Raw genomic sequence first — 21,058 nt, 5'->3', positions numbered from 1 at the left:
GTGCCTCCTTCCCTGTCGGTATACGACCTTAGCTTCCACCGGGGTTGGTTACCCGATCTCCACCAAGGTTGCTCGTATTCCGGCTGGTACCACGAGGAGGTAGGGAGAGGAGTTTCTGGATAAGAGGCTAATGACCACTGCGGGGTCTATTTTATAACTGCAGGTACGCGGGGTACCGATGTTACGCATTACCCAGCCATTTACCAGCCGCTAGAAATAAGTAACTATTATTAAAAACGAGGTGTTGCAAATGTATCGATGGTTCTGGATAATGTATCTCATTATTTCGTGTGCCCTCCATGTTTCTCCAAATTTTGTGTCGTTTGTTGAGGAATCGCATCCCTTGCTGCTTGGATACACTACCAGAAATCATTCAGCTTTCACCGTCAATCCATAGTCCACAGGTGTTGAACTGAGTTGAGATCTGGCGGCTGAGAAGGCCACTCGAGAATTTTCGTCTTTTTCGATTACGACTAGAGGTGCTGCAGTAACTAGAAAGAAACGGTCAAATACTCGTCTCGATTCTACATTCCGATCGGGACGTGTGTTATAGCATACGTTGTATTCCGATCGAAGCGCAGTTTCTGATCGGATTCGGCTCCGATCGGTATGTAGAATAGAGGCGACTAACTGGAACAGCCTTCATTTAAATATTGAATTCGGCACATTGCTATTTCTGCATCGAAGGCTTAACTCTTAAAAAAGAGTACCGCCATCCGGGGTGACATTGGGCCACGGGGGTGAGATTGGGCCAAAAACCAAAAATGTTTATTTGTGAAAATTTATTATATCTGTAGAAACTGGTGACTTAAATTCAAAATGATGATGAACATAACATATTTATTCATAACTTAGAATGAAACACAGATAATATTAGCAAACTATTTAGCCTAAGCAGGGTTTCAAAGTTCGCGATCAAAAATACGCGGAAATAACGCTTGTAAAAAATGTCCCGCATAAACCAACCCAAACAAGAAATCTCATCAACTTGCTATCTTGAAGGTATATAAACTAATCATTTACAATATTTCGAAAGGTTATTATGTATTGGATAAGTTTTGATTACGAAAATAATATTTTTCGAAACTTTGTACTTTTCGAGCTTCACGGGGGTGAGATTGTGCCAAGCCATAATGATCGATCCAATTTGTGGATTTCACATACACAACAAAAATACGTCAGTATACACCAGCACACTCACATTTTTTACTATTGAGCACAATATTTTGACAGATTAGATTGCTTCATCCATTTTGGAGCAAACTGCATCATAGTTCTGCTAAATAATTTAAATTAATTTTTACTTTTTCTCTGGAAATTTCAGATACTTTGAATAAACACTCTAATATAAGACGAATATATTATACCGCGTATAAACTGCCAGTTTTAAGGAGGGGGGAGGGGGGTAGGATAGGCCACATGTTCTGCGGCCGCGGGTTCTTGAACGAAGTAATGGTTACTTTTGTTAAATAATCAAATAGGTATGCTTCCTTAGGATACACCCTTTCATATATCTCCCCCTTGTTAACCCTAGATATGTTACTGGCTATATAAAGGCTCTCCATTGACTACGAACTCATTTTTAGTTATTTCAGACCACTCCGCGTTATTTTCGTTCATATTTTTTGTATGATGCGTTGTTTTTGGCCGGCCCCCTGCCCTAATAGTCCACTTAGTTCATGGACGGCCACATATGAACTACTTTATACTGATCTTTATGTGTATTGTTTATAAACATGCTAATGTTCACTGTTTAGGTTTTTAGCCTAACTTTATGTTTTTGGCACAATGTCACCCCCTAGAAGGGGTGAGATTGTGCCAAAGTTGATGCACTTCCAGTAAAATTAGGTTTCATTGTAACTAGACCATCTCTACGGTAGTTGTTAATTGAACAATTTAGTATATATTGACAGCTTCGAAATCAACTTAGTTCCTAAATTGTGTGTATACTGAGCTAAAGAACAAAAATATATACTTTTTTGGCACAATCTCGCCCCGGATGACGGTAACACTTAACTTATGTCTTGCGTATGATATTTCTTGCAAAAACAGCAGTTTTTATAATTTTGCAATGTATAACAGTTTAATTTGGGGCAGTACGAGGTTTGCCAGGTCAACTATTTTTTCAGTTAAATACTAAATAGAATATTTCATTTCATTGTTCCACAATTAGCTTCACTTCTATGAATGTACCTGGAAGCTGTGCTGCCAGTCGAGAAGTTATGATTTTCCAGCTACCTCTTACGTAAGATTTTAAATTGCTTGATAGAAGTTGTGATTTTGAGAAGTATTTCTTTTGAAAGCTTACTAGGTCTTGCGCATTTTATGGATGTTGTTTGTGGGTAATAGATTTTATTTAATTCCAGGTAATAGATGTTATTTCTCCAGATTCTCTTTAAGTGTTTGGTAAAGTGGCTCGAATTGTGCGAATCGCCATTGAAAATAGAAAAATCCATCGGTGGTGCGGGGATAATCGAATGAATAAGTACTCATTCCAACACAGTGTGGACTCGATTATCCGAAGTGTAAATATAAGTGGGTCCACCGAAATGTAAAAACATGGTACTTATTCATAGGGCATTAAACCGTTCATTCGTCTTACACGAATGAACGGTACCCTTATGGTTGCAACTAGTTGTTAATTTCCGTTCGATTTTGAATAAAGATGGGATGACCATAATTCAAAATGTTTTAGACGATCTATCCTATTCCGTATTCTTACATAAAAATGCGGTCAACAGGAATACTATATTGCTGTTATTTGTTATTGGATTTTTTACATTATTACTATCAAAAACCTAGGTCAAAACACGAGTTCACCTGCAAATCAGTATTCACATAGTTTTAGCTTGTTGACTTTCCAAAAAAATTCTAGATGTCGCTGACTGCTAAAGCGTATTTCCAGCTTATCTATGTCTTTTTACAATGTTGGAAATACCGTTCCAAAAATATGGTACCTACTTCAATAACAATTATTTTTTTCTCTTTATTCTCAGCGTTACAGTTCGAATAGTTGCATGGATGCTGATGAAGCTCTTCACAGCAACGATCGGTCTACATTAATTCAGGTGTGGAAACCGAAAAACTATGGCGCGGTTAAAGGTCAAATCCCGCAACATGAACGACTTACATACACTTGGAAAGAGATCGACGTATTTGGAGAAATGCCAGGTGATACAAAAAAAGATTCAGTTTGTGGTCGTTTATGCTCTTGCCTTTCACGCCAGAAAAAGGACTTTAATCCGCGCCGACATCTTTTAAAGAACGTTACAGGATATGCGAAGAGCGGTGAGCTGTTGGCTGTGATGGGAAGCTCTGGTGCTGGAAAGACCACTTTGCTTAATGCACTGGCATTTCGTTCCCCACCTGGAGTCAAGGTTTCTTCGACTTCTATCAGAGCTCTGAACGGGATTCCAGTAAATGCGGAACAGCTAAGAGCTCGTTGCGCATATGTACAGCAGGATGATTTATTCATAGCAGCTCTAACTACCAAAGAACATCTCATTTTTCAAGCGATGCTGCGTATGGGTAAAGATGTTCCAAAGAGCGTGAAACTAAATCGGGTGAATGAGGTTCTTCAAGAGTTATCTCTGATAAAATGTGCCGACACAATCATTGGGGCTCCAGGCCGAATGAAAGGCCTTTCTGGTGGTGAACGGAAACGCTTGGCTTTTGCTTCGGAAACTCTTACAGATCCTCATTTGCTACTTTGCGATGAGCCAACGTCCGGGCTAGATTCGTTTATGGCTCATAGCGTGTTGCAAGTTTTAAAAGGAATGACCGTGAAAGGGAAAACTATCATACTAACTATACATCAACCATCATCGGAATTGTATTGCTTGTTTGATAAGGTTCTGCTAATGGCAGAAGGGCGTGTAGCTTTCCTAGGATCACCTTATCAGGCTGCAGAATTTTTTTCACAGTAAGTATGCATTATATTAAATTTAAGTACCGACTTAAAAGTGGAAGTTAGCCCACCCCCAATTAAATCTTAATTGATTGCTGTAGAATGCGCAAATATTGGTACAATGATAAAAAGATTCTAAGTTTCTCGCTTAGATCTTATTTCCCTATCTACCAATTACTGCTACCTAATCCTACAAAAAATATTGTCATTTTGCCAGAACAGTAGCACTATCTATAATCGACATTGCCAAATATTAATTTACAAAAGGAGTATCCCTCGGTCGAGCAGATATTTTTTAATGACCTTTCCCTTCTTTCGTTAAAAGACGCCGCTTTGACGAATACGAAGACATTCTCAACCAAAACTGTTACGGTTCGCGCTCGGAGGTGACCGGTTAGAATGTTAAATACGACCTGTACATTAAACAAAATAAAACTTAACTTTGGACAATAACGAGATAGGTACAATTATTGTGCAAGTCTCATTTTCGCGGTAAACGGAACAGGAACGCCTTGTTGTCAGCACTGTCTAGCATCAACTAATGGCAGCTGATGTTACAAATGTCGACGTCTTCGACAGTAACGATGTAGGGATGTCCGCGTCACCAACAAAAACTGAATTTGAAATGATTGTTACTCGTGTGAAGAATGGGATGGTGAGTGTTATGTCTGCTAATCTGGGGTGTTAGTTAGCGATGATAACTTTTCACACATATTAAAAGCGGACGAACCAGAACATCCTCCTCCGGTTGAGAAACTCAACAACTTTGCTAATCCTTCAGGCAATAATCAATCAACAACTTTGCTAATCCTTCAGGGTTATAATCAATCGGTAAGGTAGGTACTAGATGACGCTGACAGGTAGCTACCTGAATCATCGGGCGTAGAAAGCGGGAACCATCAAACCTACATCCACTGCACGAACCAAACTTTCTGGCTAGGGCAAAAGGCAAAAACGTGACGTGACGTTGATTTCTGTCATGTAGGAGTACAATTATACCTTCGCGGATATTCGGTATTTTTTGTAGATTTTTCTTTCGAGGCTGTAAGGTATAGTCCCGGTTTCAGGAGCGTTAGGAGCGGATGGCTTTAACGTGCTCCAAAGATGGTTCAACCAAGGCGATTAGTACTCGTCCAATGAGATAATTAGCTGGAGCAATGATTGGGTCTGCTGAAAAAAGGTCTAGAATTTTTTACTGCTTCTATCTCCACCAAGATTCTTTAAAGGTTAGTCGCACATTGCCAACGACTTGTTTATAGGGTTGCCAAGTCTGAAAATTACAAAAACCGGCCGGTCGGTCCTGCCTTCAAAAAATGCGGGGGGGGGGGATAATGGCAGCATATTTTTAGAGGATTTGCTAGACAGTTTCCCGTATAAATGGGATTAACAGTCAATTGTGGAAATAGCGAACGGTAAGACATCACAGTCGAAACCACAACGAACATTGAATGATTTATTGAAGATAGTTAGTTTCAGAGTGATAACTAATTGCTTCTGGTGCTAGTGATTAATTCAATGTATATTACTGCCAGAAGGAAAGTATTGTCACTGCAAAACTGGCTATCTTCAATAATCCACTGCTCAGGATTGCTAATAAATTGCACCGCTATTCTGTATTTCGAACGAAATTTCCGCCAGCAAAATCAAATGGGCAAAACATCTCGTTCGAAACAAGTCGAACGAAATAAATAAATTTAACAAATCAGGCAAAAAGTACAAATCCGGCTTCATATGGTTTTTTTCTAATTCCCGTCGTAATAAGTAAAGCCATTCTAATTTTCATCATTTGTTGGATGGATTTATCCCTTAGTTGAGTCCAAACGAGCGGTAACGAGTAAGGACAGCATATAAAGAACATTTGAGCAGGTAGAAGGCCGCGAAAGTTTTCTATGGCATGCAAAAATCTCCGATAATGCGCTTCTGTTCAGCCTTATGGTTTTCAGCCTTTCGTAGCTTTCAGCCTTTCGAGATTTCAGCCTTTTGATTTTCAGCCTTACGGGCCTAGACGACTGACGTAGGAAACCTTTTGAAATAATATAAAATTGCACAATGTTTTTTTTTTTTCTCAAATTCATATAGGTATAGCAAAAATATGTTTTATACAATAAACAAACTGTATCAGCCATCTACTAGGCCTTTCATAAAATCATCAGAATCGTTCCAGTCATATCCAAAAAGACAAAATATAAAAATCAACAATGTACAGTCAACTTTCGCTAATTGCACTAAACTCTTAGCCCACTTAGTGAAAGACTTTCGTTAATTGGGCTGAGCTGTCGAAACCGTGGGACCCTTCTTAAACACAGAATCAAAGTTAAACTTAATCTTTTCGTTGTTTAAATTTATTTCTAGATTGTTTTACAAGTAAAAAGTAGAGTTTCATATGACAATGTTCACATATATTGGCATTTTTAACTGTTCGCCGTGATGCTAATGAATGGCACGGTCAAGCTTAAAAATGATCAGATAACGATATGATGCAACTGTGTTCCATTTAATTAATTTTAATATTTTCTATATAAATAATTTTCTGCATTTGAAATGATAATGGGCTATAGCCCAATTAACGGGGGCCCGATTAAAACGTAGCCCACTTAAAGATAGCCCAATGAACGAAAGTTGACTGTATGTTACAAATCGAAACATTTAACTATTTTATTTTCAGACTCGGCATTCCTTGTCCACCGAACTATAATCCAGCGGATTTTTACGTACAAATGCTAGCGATTGCACCGAACAAAGAATTGGAATGTCGTGATACAATTAAAAAAATCTGTGATTCCTTCGCCGTTAGTACAATGGCACGGGATGTAATGGAGATAGCAACCGCTGAAAAAGACGTTGATGAGTTCTTTTTACAGCCTGTGAATGGGGCTAGCAGAACTGGTTATCGATCCAACTGGTGGACGCAATTCTACTACGTTCTGTGGCGTTCCTGGTTGACGGTATTGAAGGATCCAATGTTAGTGAAAGTACGCTTGCTTCAAACTGCAGTGAGTATCTATTTTATTAGATTCATCAAAATATCAAATTCATTAGATTCAAAAAATGGAAAATATACTAATGAAAATGTTGGTTTTTAGATGGTTGCCATTTTAATCGGTTCAATTTACTTTGGACAGAAGTTAGATCAGGATGGAGTAATGAACATCAATGGCTCGCTTTTTCTTTTTCTAACCAATATGACATTCCAAAATGTATTTGCGGTCATCAATGTATTCTCAGCTGAGCTACCGGTGTTTCTACGTGAGAAACGTTCGCGGCTGTTTAGAGTGGATACTTACTTTCTAGGAAAAACGATTGCCGAGGTTCCGCTTTTTATAGCTGTGCCATTTGTGTTCACTTCCATTACTTATCCAATGATAGGTCTACGAGCTGGCACGGAGCACTACTTCACCGCTCTGTTCATTGTAACATTAGTTGCAAACGTGGCGACATCTTTTGGTAGACCAATAATTCGTATATTTAGGCTCTTTACTATATTTTGATTTTTCAGGTTATTTTATATCGTGTGCAAGTTCTTCGGTTTCTATGGCTCTCTCTATTGGCCCACCGGTGATAATTCCATTTCTGATATTTGGAGGTTTCTTTCTCAATTCTGCGTCTGTTCCTGCTTACTTTGAATACTTATCGTTTTTATCTTGGTTTCGATACGCCAACGAAGCTTTACTTATCAATCAGTGGAGCAATGTGCAAGAAGGTGAAATAGCTTGTACTCGACTGAACGTAACATGTCCCAGCTCCGGGGAAATAATTCTCGAAACATTCAACTTCAGAGAGGAAAATTTTAGCTTCGATGTGGTGTGCTTATGCATTCTGATAGCATTATTCCGCCTAGGAGCCTTATTTTGCCTTTGGCTTCGATCGAGAAGTAAGGAATAATTTATAGCACTGCCACTCTCGCAAACTAGGAAATATAATTCCATGTTATAGTAAAAGATTGTCATCCATAGTTTAGTCATCTGTAATTACTTAAACGAGTAAACCCAGTGTAATACAACATCGTGCCGCAGTAGCCAATTTTTTTCTCATTTTTATTGTAATAAAAAAATCGAATAAACGATACATTTCAAAAACTGTGAACGATTTAACCTGTCCGATCTATCGTCCTTGTATGCTCCATTCGCAAATCCATAGGGGATACGTCACAAAATAGAGATTTAATGAACAAATACAAAAATGCGAATGCCAATAGTAGCATAAACCCGTAGCTTGGTGTATTTAACGTTAAATATCCGAACAAAAACGAGCAAACTATCACAAACGATGACGTATAGGAGGCCAATATTCGTAGACATATCCTAGGTCCTAACGAATCTTGTTTCAATACACAAATTCCTTGTGACTTATCGAAAGTTTGTGTAAGCATAGGGGGGCTTAATAGCTGGCGTCCAAGCTTACCCCATATGTCATTTCGACGCCACAGATTATCCATTTCTTCACCGAACATTATATTTAATTTGCATGACAGTTGATGCAAGAATCGTACCATAAATGTGAATTCTGTACTTTTAATTGGGAGTAAAGCGGGATCGCCTGTATACCGAATTAAAACTTTCCGACTCCTCATTTGCTGTGGCGAGAGAGAAGACGAGTGAAATGATGCAGTAAAATCCACGGTGTTTTCTCGGTCTGTATTGAAAGTGTGCTCGGGCTGCGACAAGGCATCAATTTGCATCGATTCGCCTTGGAAAAATTCTTCCGTTAGCGATATCTAGAATAGGGTATGTTTTAGCTAAATTTATTGTTATATACAAGATGAATAGAACTAACCTGAAACATTCTTGCGAGTGACTGCAATACTACTTCAAGAATATCTGGAATCTTTTTTCGATCATTAACCATTGCTGCATACATTGGATCATAGTCAAAGTATCCAATAACTTTGTAGATATACTTGAGCACACCCTGATAGCGATTTTCTTTTTCTCTCTGAGCTTGTATTAGATTCTCTCTTGCTATGATCGAGGAAATGTATATTTTTTTTAATAGCTCTTCGATTTCTCTGCTGTAATGATCCCCGAAGAGAAAAACATAACTATCGTCCTGGGCTGTTTCTCCAGTAGATTTGTTTCCGGGTGTGCCTGGCCGACCATTACTTGAATTGAACGATTTCCATTCGCTGGATCGATTTAATACACCGGCACTCAAGTTGGCCACACTACGGTTGGATGCACCGCTAACATTAAACGCAGAATTGTTGAAGTTGACGTTGTTATTGGAAGACATAACTTGCTCGTTTTGATTCAGTAAATCAATCAAGTTACTTTGACTAAATACTTTTAGCAGCCGGAACAACATTAGAACATTCCTGAGCGTCGTCAAATCCATACGTTCAAAGCGAGGAATCAATTGAATAAAAATTTGTGTGTATACCATCAAATTGTCATTTATAAAATTTTCATAGCGAGGTCCAATAGGGATTTCAAAGTTACTGCCAAGGTCTCGATTAAATGTGTAGCGCCAAGGTTGTATATAGCTTAGCCATAATTCCAGCACATCCGAAAAGGAGCTATCTAAAGGCCAGCGTGCCATTAGGGATTTTAAAAAGCAGTAAATTCGGGTGTTCATTAACGGTTGTGCTTGCTGGCGCAAATGTACCATCGCCGTGTTATCCAGTTCTGTGCTATTACCAAATGCATGAAGTTGTTTAACTAAAATACGTACACATCGAATAAACTCGTTACTAGGTAGCTCACGAGAATCGTCTACATCCAGTCGAAGCCAACAATCAATAAAGAGATAGAGTACACTTTCAGAACGCCAACAATAAGTACGGGAAGATTCTAAAGTAGTGTTGCTGATGGTGTGTTGAGATGTTGTCGCAGCAGGAGCATGGTGGTGGATGGCTGACATCAGGAGATATTTTGGAGATTTTGTTGGCCTGTAATAATGTGTAATTGAACGTTTAGTGTTAGAAAGTAATCATTGAATTATTGTTAGTAGTAATTCATAAATATAATTAAACAATCTCTTCTTGCTGTTCATTCGCTACCCAAAACCTCAGATGATTCGGCATCAACTTTTTAGAACTCACAGACTCCAATCTTCACAGACACGGACTTCACAGCCGGCTATTAGAGTACTAGACACGGGGCTAGTGGCTAGTAAATAAACCGCGTGCGGGTTATTTTCTGCTAGACTAGCACTAGGGAAACAAACCATCAGTCGGTTTGTTAACATTTTGCAGATTGCCCGTTTAAAAAATCGGTGCCGAATTTTAATCAGATTACTAGCTGTAAACTCAATGAGATGCAACTACGTTACTTTGGCTTGTCTTGTATATTGCTGTATGTAAGGAAAATTGTACCATCAAAGTGCGGAATTGCTCATAAAAATGCTATTTTACATTAAATCGTTTCGGTATCTTTCGGCGTACTTTTTCGTTGCATTCCAAGTAATAAGTACGCCGAAGAGATCGAAACAATTTAAGCTAAACTAGCACTTTCATGAGCGATTGCGCACTTATTGATTGGACAATTTTCCTTGCAATTAGCAATACAATCTGGTATCTGGTAAGGCTCTTATATATAAAAGAAGAAGATATTACTGCCTGCGAGAAAAATTCGCACCTCGCGGTTATATCTGAAACAAACCACCAAAACATAAGCGCAGAACTGATTTTAGTAACTTAATACATGAAAATTTACTAAATGAATTGTTTTCCATCATTTTCATGCTGCAAGCCGCAAACCATAAAACCTAAACTTGAATACATTGCGTTTATATCGCGGTTATCTTCTGAGCGTGTTATCACCGCTGTTGCAGCTGGATTTTTCATAAGAGCGGCAATAGACTAATAGATAGATGAGCTCAGAAAAGTTTTCATAGTTATGGTTCTGCTTGAATGTAACAATGGAAGAAGTCCAAGAATACATAGAATATCGGGTAACAACACTACCTTGAGTTGTCGTTCCGGTGCAACCAAGGGAAGTTCTGCGAAGATCGAAAAATTACAATTCCTGTGCGTTTTCAACCAAGATTGTGCTCATCAAGAATCGGACATGATATTCCGTGAAGGAACGTAACGAAGGGGATCCGGAAGAAGCAATGAAATGTCGGAACAGGCTCTAGCGACCTTCTGTTTTAATATCGATTAGAACACTGATGGCTTGGTGCGTAATGCGAAAACAGCAATGAGTTCAATGGCTTAATTTGGAAGCTTGACCTACGATGGAAGCTAACTGGCATTCGATTGGTAGGAACCGAGTTGAACGATGACGTCACCTCCCAGGAATATGTCAGCAAAATTACACTGACGTACAACCAGTTGTCAGAGATCGCCTTCAAGGTGGACTATACCCGGATACCAATTTACTGCTCAAGGATTTGCCGAAGAAGTACGATTCAATGATTTTTGATCTGCAGTCGTCTGGTGTGCGGACAAGGTTAAGGTGAAAATCATGCAGAAAATCACCAGGAGAAGAAGAAATACCATTCTTCAGCAAGAAAAAATGTCAAAAAAGCAAGTCGGCAAGCCCGATGTGAAGTGTTTCCGTTGCAATAAAATTGGAAACTATGCATCAAGTGTCCAGAAAGAGGTAAGCGAGAAGAAATGGCAGCGAATAACCCAGAAAGAAAACGTAGCTTTTTCACTGTCAACGCGTGTTTGAAATTTGATATTAAGGATCCTGCGAAGTGTATATCGTCATCCAAGCTTAATTGTCGTCAATGTATTATGTGCATTCGACCGAACAGGTCATAAAATGTTCTATACAATTTACAAAATACAATACTGGACCAGTAAATGAAGACTTAGAGCCACATCTGGCTAGTTTGTCCGCAAGTTTTTTCCTCTATTACAGCAATGACCAGGAACCAACTATAAATTTACTGAGTTGATCTGGCCTGCCGGGAATAGCCGTAAGAAACAAATGCAATCCCAGACAATTTTTGAGGAGTCGGATGGAATTATTAAAAATAAACAAACAATAAACAAATAAACACTTAACACGAAGACCCCATTATTAACAAGACTGGCCTCTCTGTTATACTGCCAGTCTTCTTGTTATGGGGTCTTCGCTTAAGGGCTTTAAATGCTGCTTGGCTAACAGTGAAAATGCAGATATTTGCATAGGTAGGAATGGGCAAGATGCCCACCCGGGGCAAGATGACCACCCTTCCAAAAATCGTTATATACGCTATAAAGGTATATAATTAGTAACCGTACGCGTAAATAAACACTACATCTAAAATAAGGTTTTAATCGTGATTTAAAAAAAAATTCATCTAACGAAAGAGTTATCGTGGCATTGATTTTAGTAATGAATCAGATATTGATATTGCCGCAATTATGCAGATAATGTATTTACCACAAATTGCTTTTAAAAAATACATCTACTTGCGGGGCAAAATGCGCACCGCTTTACAGACCAAGATTGCTACCCTGAATTGCATAACCATAACCTTAAATCAGCAACAATCGCAGTATAAAATATTTGTAACGGAATAAACATGCATATTTATTTGTTTTCGATAAAAATATTTAACATATTTCTGTCTAATAATGACCACAGAGGAATATGTACATTCAATGAACAACTTTTTTATGGTTAACTAAACACTCCAAATTATTCAAATAATGTTTTAAATAGTTTATGACCAGCTTGAATCCATAATAGTTATTATTTAGATTATACGTGAAATACAATGATGGTTTAATAGCTTTTGGAAAGGGTGGTCATCTTGCCCCGCAAGGGTGGTCATCTTGCCCCGAGGTTGGAAAAATTCCCAAAAATCGATGAATTTTTGCTCGTGAATATTTGATATGCGTTATAACTTTTATTCATACAGGTTATAGAAAAGACTGTAAAAGATAACGTAGCGGGGGTTTTGCGCCCTTTGCTGTAGATTTCTTCGGATATATTGATAATGAGCTTAGCCCCGTGCTCCTCACCTACCATACCTATCTGTATTTCCTTTTAAGACAGACGTTTGTGCATTCTATTCTAGCAGCTATCTCTGCCTGGAAAACTGCTGGCCAGTCTTCCATAGCTACAGGTATACTTGTTCTGAAGCTGTACACTCGAGCACCTGTTTTGACATCCATTTTTGATCCATCGGTAGAGAACTTGATTGAACCACTGCGAACGCAAGTGGTTTCCTTCGCGATTCTGGGATTTTATTGGGAACGGAAAGACGGTAACAACCCAAGCAACTGTGAAGGTTTTATTACTCGCCTGATTGTCTTTATGATCAAAATTGGTTATAAATGCCATTATAAAAGTGCAGTAAAACTGAAAATGTTACTTAGCAATATTCCTTCGTCGGTAAATTTCGAGAACACAACTTCTCACTCCAACTCTGAAGCAGCCAATCTGTCTTGAATCTTGAATCTGTCTCGGAAGCAGCCAAAGCAGCCTTATTTCTTGAGAGTATTTAGTAAATCATCACCCGTCCAGCGGCAAAACTGCTTCGCACTCGCTTTGTAACTGGCCGCGATTGCTGTACATTGTTTACGAATTGATCATACCCATTGAATAAGCTGAGCGAGATTGTTGTAACTGTGGCCCAATTAGGTACTCATGGTTAACCCTCTAACGGGCTACATCGAAGAAACGATGCCTATGCCTATTTAAACTTTTCATGAAAATACACTCAACAGTCAAAAGCAGCTCAAATGTTGATTTCATGCAAAAATAATTATCTGGAGGAGCCGTTTCCGTTTGCAGCACGAGGTGAGGCAGTTAGAGCCAAGTCTGCCCAAGGCTGAGAGAAGGTGGTTGTGATAATGATGAAAGAGTCCATGGGAACAACACTAGCGCCATAATGAATTGATGATGATTAAATAATCAGGAGAAAGAAGAAATGACAGAACTTGACTCTTGCCGTACCCACTATAATTATGTAATAAATAGTATTAAATTAAATGAATGTACTTATCTTGATCTTCTCCTTCCTTTTGATTATCCGCTCCCTGCCTATATCAGTCTGTCTTGTTCGAGTTTCCAAAACCATGTTAGCCTTATAACGACTCAAGGCCGTCCGCTCTATAGCAGTCACCTATGACTGGTCTCTTGCCACCCCTCACAACATTATTATCATCGTGTGGAGTAGCGAGAGATCAGACAATAAAAAGAAAAAGAAAAGGAAAGAATTTTAGTCAACACGATGATTGCAGTTTTCAGGGTATGAAATGGGGAAGACAAATGAGGGGCGTCCAATATAGCTCTCACCATCCCAAGCCCCTACCTCCTGTTTCACCAAGTTTTTGGCAAATACCTTATAAAATAATTGTGTACTTTATCTTCCACTAGAATGCCAGGGATTTGATGAAACAGGAACCGATCTGCATAGTGGGGATAGTGTCCCGTAACGCTGGAATGGGTCTTAATATCATATTATTAATAGCATTATTATTGATATAATAAATGTAGAAGGCTGGATGATGGAGTGGATTGCCAACCTGAATCCTTAAGGTCTGAAACAAATATGGCACTTCTAAATTTAAAACAAACAAATCATCACGTGGGTCTACTACTCAAACACATCATCAAATCTAGGTCATTCAAGAGTCATTATTCAAGAGCAATATTAATATTATCGCTCAGAACTATTAAAAACTGCTAGAACTTTCGGAGAAACAGATCAGATGTGATATAATGGAGGCCTGGCACTCGTTCGTATTATTCCCGGTAGCGGTCATTGCGGATTTGTAACAGTAGTCAACCTATTTTATCGGCTCTTCAGATAGTCATCAAACTGAAGCATCCCTGTCACTGAGATAGGATGTGGGTGATGCATCATGATCATGTAGAAATTCACTTTGAGATATGTATATATATCATGTTATGTGCAAACTGTCACTGAAGCAAGACTGGGTAAGATGTTAGCGAAGTTGCTAACTCTATGTGAGAATTATATTGAAGCAACAAAATCCGATTGAAATACGAATAACATGGCCATATTTAAAGCACTACGACCATATTTTAAAAACTGAGAATGATGGTATACTGAGGACAACCCTTCGCTATCGCTTGAATCAGTCAAAAAATCGGATACCTGCTTTTACTTGAAGAGCTATCTCTAACAAGATCTAGGTAGTAGTAGAATTCAAGTTAAAGTCTGCCAGGATTGGGCAACGGACAGAAACATAATGCCTCCCGAGGCTATAAAGCTTTTCGAGAGATTCGCTGAGTCCGACCGCGATGACAGCAGCGAGAATGGAGAGGAGAAGTCCGGCGGTGAGTTGCCACCGTCTGACTTGATGGATTCTCCGACAGTAGCTCATCAGCATTAAGAGGGACTTTGGGAGACAAGCAGTGTCATTCATGATACTTTTATATTGTTCGTTGAATACCGCGATTAGTCACGCAAATAAAGACATCACATCATTTTTGAACACTCGTTCGTTCTAACTAGTGATAAATTTAAATTTTCATGAGTAAGTTAAAATCTCATGAATGGTGGGTAGGATTTGGTTGCAGTTTTCTAGAGAAATTTCTGGGCATGCCAGCATTTCATCTAGGGAACTGAGTAAGCCCTCCCGGTGCTTTGGCCTAAACGGATTTGATTTAAAATCAGATCCGTTCAATATCGCTTCATTCCGCTTTACGAGACACGTAAAGGTAACATGTAAAGGTAAATTATGCAATACTACACACTACACATATATCTAACTATATTACATTCTACATGCGGAACTAAGCTATAGGAGGATGCCAAAGGGCGCGACAAACCACCTACCCATGGGAGGGCAAAAATAACTATCTGGAGGAGCCAGGTGAGAAATAGTTCATTTTTTCTATTTCGTTTTTAATGTCTTACGCTCTACCCAAATATTTTTTGAATTCAGATTTCAATAAATGAGTTGATTTATCTGGAGACATTCTCAGTCAGGCAAGTCAAATAGCAGAAGCTAGTTATCTTTGATATCACAACACGAAACGTTCAATGTTGCAAGCTCCTGGATCAGATGCGATGGAATGTACCTCCTCGGCGGTTTTGTAATCCGCCATGATTTGCAATTCCATTTTACAGAACAAAGTGCGGCTATACTGATGGTTTTTAGATTTAATTTTAATGATGTTTCTAATATGTTTGATTCTACGATGTCTAGAAGTCTAGAGTACAGTCACAGACAAACAGACATAACTCTTGGAACAAAAATCTACAAAAATCATCGTACCTCACCTTTAGCCTGAACACTAGCACCATATATGATCGACATTCCCAAATATCAAATAGCAACCTGATTATCCCTCGAAGTAGCAAGTATTTTTTGTGGGGACTGAGGAATGCCCTTTCTTTTGTCCAAAAGCGCCACTTTGACCAAAACAGAGACATTCCCAACTAAGCTCAAATTTGAAATGACGGTTTTGTCGATACGAAGAATGGAAAACGAGTGTTATGTCTGTTTGTCTGTGGTTCAGTGTTAGAATGATTTAAATTAGCAATAATTTAGTAATCTGTACGACGAAGTCGGAGATGGTAAATAAAACAAAATGTCTGTACCGTGGAAGCACCAAATTTGACGCGGTTACGAAATTTTCAATTTTAAAAACATTAATTACAAAATAATGGTTTGGCCAATAAAGTCAAGGTTTTGAACAGTAATAGTTAGATTAGCAAAGAATATGCAAAAAATAAACAAACAGTAAATATTGCACCTGGCAGCAATTTTACGAGCCCTACGCAAATTCGTTTTTCAATAATAATTATCCTGATACTTACTAAATACATTGAAAATATGTTTGTCAAGCAAGGACGGGTGCAGTGGGGAGGCAATAACGAAAAGCTGATGGTTCAAATTGCTAAATTGCAAACATGTGTGGTAAACGCAGAAAATAACCACGCTAATAATTTTCGCATGGGACTCTAAATGTGGAAACTCCGCAATATGCATTGAATTCTTTAACACTCAAAAAAATCAGCACGTCAAGTTTACGTGAAAATATAGGTAATTCTCATTCATCACATTTTTTATGTAACATTCACGTGAATTGTTGGTAACTCGCACTCATACTAACCAGTTTACGTGCAATCCCGGTAAATTTGATCAATTTTCCTATTAACTAGTACATGAAGTTCACGTAAGTTGCTGTACTGAATTTTACATGATTTTTCACGTGGATGCGACGTGTCGATTTTTTTGAGTGTTATATTGTGTCAAGTTTTTGTGAGATGCTCGGGGTTCCTAAATTTACGCATGAATTTTGCAATGTGCCTTATTTGACGCAAAATATTCCTTATTTGACGCACTTAAAAAATTAGCATAATTTAACAAAAACGACAATGTAATTTGTATTTTAGATGATTGCGCATTATTTTAAATAGTTACACAAGGTTTTCGTTATTTATGTGGATGTATTTTATCCCAGTTTTTGCGAAAACGTCGGAAGAATTGGGACGGCCGATATGTTTATATTGCAACCACTAGCAGCCAACTAAATTAGCCACTTACCGGAAACTGCAGGATTGGATAAGCCAGACAAGCGAAAAAAGTATCCTAATTTAACCTTAAACCTAAATCAATATTTTTGATTGCCCTACCCGTTTGGGGAACTTGATTTTACTAATAAGCAAAACAAGTCATTTAGTTTATAGGACCTCCTCTCCAGCGCTAAAATTATCTGTTTGCCTTGAGAAAGTGTTTTCTGCAGCTTCTTCCGACGAACTGTGGTTTCTGAACACCTAATGAGACGGTAAACTATTGAACCAATACCTTTCTTGGTGACTTACGACATTTTTAGTGTCGAAATAGATGACATACTTTTTATATCTTACTCTGTAAATAATAAGGAACACTGGCTGTGAACCATTTCGCGAAATTTTTAACTTTTTAGTTAAAATTTGACAGTTTGATGGCTATTTCTCCTCGAGTAGTTAAAATCAGTTCATAATGCGAACCATTTGATATTTGACAGATTGATAGTTGTTTTACTCAATGAGAGCATAATTAAGGTGAGGATGAAGATATGTTTCTATAACAGCAAATTTATTAATTCAGTCCAGGTTGGAATTGGATGAATTTTTGTACCTCATTTCATTTCGGGTTGAATAAACAAATTTGTTATATGTTAAACATCCATTGGTGAAAAAAATTCAAGGAAAAATCAGTGAAACACATCGAAGCTCTTTCCTCGCCTATGGCATATCTCATTGGCTCTCAGAACTTGGTTAAAATTACCCATGCTCCCGAGCAGGGTTATTTTCGAAAAACCATCGTACTGTCAAATTTTAACCAGAATGTTTAAAATTTCGCGAAATCGTTCACAGCCTAAGAGCCTAATTTGACGCGAAACATTTTTGTCCAGAAATAAGCTCAAAAGCTTTTAGAGCTCGAATAACGTACAATATTTTATATTCCCAACCAACATTTTTGTTGTATAACAGCGTTTGCTACTCGGTAATTAGCTATACAACGGTTGAATAAGCTACTATTAAACAAACATGTTTGTTGGGTTGTATAATGTATACAATCTATGTATTCTATAATGTATATATAATATATTGTACAATATATTAATAATACTTATATTTTAATAGTTTTTGAAGATATTATAACAAAAAAGTACTTTTACGCCTAAAAAAATATAAGACACATTCCAGCGTTACGGGACACCCATCCCTACTATGCAGATTGGTTCCTGTTTCATCAAATCCCTGGTATTCTAGTGGAAAATGAAGTACTCTTTAAACAACTATTTTACAAGGTATTTGCCAAAAAATTGGTGGAACAGGAAGCGATTCACAGGGTAACAATGGGTGGTAATTGTGTCCCGTAACGCTGGAATGTGTCATAAAACATAGTAGAGTTTCTTTAGCGTTTGTGCTAAGGTATAGGAAAAAATGGCGCATTTGACAAACACCCTTTCTGTTTATTTTTTATTAACAATTATAAATGACCAATCAAAGGCTTTTTTGACACGAATGCGTTTCATAAGTGTAAAGATAGGGTCAAAGGTTCATTTTTGCGAAATATTAATAGGCAAGATAAGTTATTATCGAAAATTTCTGAAAAGTGCGTCAACTATGGACCTGCGTTAAAATTGGTGCGTCCACACAGTTCTCTGTGCACTCTTAAATGATTCTACTTTCTACCTGTAAATAGGTCGGATTTCAAAATCTGAGTTTTTACACTTTAAGGGCATTTAAGGCCACTTTAGAAGTCGAATTTGTTTAGTCAGTCTCAAAAGTGTGTTTGAGTAGGCAAGTCGAACCTCCCATAGTTTATACAGATAATTCCTTTGATCTCTCTTCAAGATGTACAGACCTCCGGAATAATTTGTTGTATCTAATTCTAGTGACTTATTTCTCCTCCCCAGAAGCATCGGCCTTCATAGCAGCAAGGCAACTAGCAGGAGACGAGAAAGGCCAAGAAGTAGATTAAATTAGCTTTGGTCCGCCAACATCAACCGGTTCCGTCGCGTCAGTTTTATTGCACGGTCGCTAAGTCCCGCGAACCCGATACCTTCGCTGAGTGGACTTGAGTCGCATTCGTAACAGTGTGTATAAATATACATGTTTTAGTCAAATAATGACCTATTGGAGGTTTAAAAGGTTTGAAAAAGAATGCTATAATGGTATAGCAAAGGTCAATTTCACCATGAGGTGAATTAAACCAGATTGCTTAAAACAAAAAAGGGACTTACTGTAGCACAGGTATTGAAGCCGATGAAGAGATTTTCACACTGCCACACATAATTTGTGGCAGTACAACCGAATCTGGATCACTTGGTAAGAATGTGCATAAATATTCTGCTGTCAAAATAAGATATAATGTTTTGGCCTTATCATTGCCAAATTGCATCATTCCGGAGCAAAGTCTTTGTGGAGTGACCAGCCCATGCAGTACAAAATGGAGCATGAAGTAATCGAAAGCATCTAAAATTATAAAATATGAGTATACAGTTATTACTATTTGTGTATATTCTTACTTAAAGCCAGCGATACTATTTGCCTTCTAAAAGGATCAATATTAATTAAGTCGCTATAAAACACTGAATATCGCCCACTTTCCAATAACTGTTGCATTTTTGGCTGGAATAAAAAACTATAATCAGAATTTATCACGTCTTTTATCTAGATATTTTTCTTACCGGTAGATAGGATATAGGTAGTTCGAACTTTAAAGGATCATTTAGTAGCCGATAACAAAGTCGAAACATAGGACCTCCAATGGGAATGAAAAAATTATAAAGCACGTCAAAATCATGCGGATGAGTATCCCGTGTCATAGTTCTTACACCCCAACCTGTTCCTCCATTAATACCAAATATCGAACTAACCAATAACGGATAAATATCCTGAAGTTCTTTAATACTGAAATGGATCTTGATTGAGTTTTTTTATATTCATTACATCCATCGAGAAAGTAAAAACGCACCTGGAGCGATCTATAAGAAGCCCTAGTTCAGGACAGCGCATCATAACCGGTAAATTCAGTATTTCCAAAATCCTTACCTGGAAAAGAAAAGTAACGCTAGTCCAAATAATAACTAATTCGACATACGTACCCCCAAAGAATCCATCGTCGAACGTGTTAACCGAACGGATAAATGATTAACCAAAACTTGGCAAATAATATTTTGAAACTGCAACAGAAATTTCTTTGGAAACCTAAATCACTAAATCGACTGCATCGACATGCTGAAATTGCCGCTGATGTTTTTTTGTTTTCACTTTTTATAGTATGTGAAAAAAGGAGAAAAAGGGAAAATTTTTGACAGTCAACGACAGGTAGAAAATAAAGCCCTATAAATGTAAATCTGGACCAAGGGGTTTCCAACAGCAATGATTACTACGCACCTTTGAAAAAACTTACTTTTGATTACTTTACTGATTACGTCTGATTACTAGTAATCAATCTCTTGTGATTACTATAAATTAATCATGATTACCAATGATTACTTAAGATTATCATTGATTACTCTACTGATTACCATTGATTACCTAATTAATTCGTAAATGATTACAAAAGTAATCTCTGAATACTACGCAGTAATACCACAGAGAACAGATTAACAGGCTCGAAGGAAGTAATCGATTTTTTGTGTGTAAAATCTGTCGGTAGCGCCCTCCCAGAAATAGTTTGCCAAACGCATCAAAAAATATCCATGTACCTTTATCAATATTTCTTTGTGCTGGAGTTACATTGCAGCGATGGCAGCGACATCAAAATTTAGTTTGCCACTTACTGCTTGAAGGGTG

The 21,058-nt window shown here is 37.9% G+C and overlaps 2 protein-coding genes across 6 annotated transcripts in view; one reads left to right on the top strand and one right to left on the bottom strand.

Moving 5' to 3' along the window:
- LOC128732354 (protein white) overlaps positions 1-7,967 on the top strand; it is a 46,740-nt gene extending 38,773 nt beyond the window's left edge. For all 4 annotated transcript variants that reach the window (XM_053825622.1, XM_053825616.1, XM_053825602.1 and 1 more), the window contains 4 exons: positions 2,997-3,922; positions 6,573-6,900; positions 6,991-7,351; positions 7,404-7,967. In XM_053825622.1, the coding sequence (XP_053681597.1) occupies positions 2,997-3,922; positions 6,573-6,900; positions 6,991-7,351; positions 7,404-7,789 (2,001 nt within the window). In that variant the 3' untranslated portion in view covers positions 7,790-7,967. The remainder of the gene's footprint in view (positions 1-2,996; positions 3,923-6,572; positions 6,901-6,990; positions 7,352-7,403) is intronic.
- LOC128732340 (sphingomyelin phosphodiesterase 4) lies at positions 7,919-20,486 on the bottom strand. 2 transcript variants are annotated; one of them, XM_053825588.1, is made up of 7 exons: positions 20,365-20,486; positions 20,235-20,311; positions 19,948-20,170; positions 19,786-19,888; positions 19,501-19,732; positions 8,681-9,791; positions 7,919-8,621 (listed from the first exon to the last, which is right to left on the bottom strand). In XM_053825588.1, exons 1-7 carry the CDS (start codon positions 20,377-20,379, stop codon positions 7,995-7,997), a joined length of 2,388 nt encoding a protein of 795 aa, XP_053681563.1. In that variant the 5' UTR covers positions 20,380-20,486; the 3' UTR covers positions 7,919-7,994. The 2 variants fall into 2 exon arrangements, with proteins under 2 accessions (XP_053681563.1, XP_053681568.1); XM_053825593.1 differs by having other exon boundaries at positions 20,361-20,454.
- Between the last annotated feature and the right edge of the window lie 572 nt (positions 20,487-21,058).

The sequence above is a fragment of the Sabethes cyaneus genome, chromosome 1 (genome assembly GCF_943734655.1).
Source record: "Sabethes cyaneus chromosome 1, idSabCyanKW18_F2, whole genome shotgun sequence".
Classification (NCBI taxonomy): Eukaryota; Metazoa; Arthropoda; class Insecta; order Diptera; family Culicidae; genus Sabethes; species Sabethes cyaneus.
Note: the sequence above shows the minus strand (reverse complement) of the source record. Positions and strands in the feature narration are given on the sequence as shown.

Excerpts from the sequence above, each read along its gene's own strand:
- LOC128732340 (XM_053825588.1), bottom strand. Across the intron at positions 20,171-20,234 it reads CTTCTTATAGATCGCTCCAG|TATTAAAGAACTTCAGGATA; the intron begins GTGCGTTTTTAC and ends GATCCATTTCAG. Across the intron at positions 8,622-8,680 it reads CACTCGCAAGAATGTTTCAG|ATATCGCTAACGGAAGAATT; the intron begins GTTAGTTCTATT and ends ACCCTATTCTAG.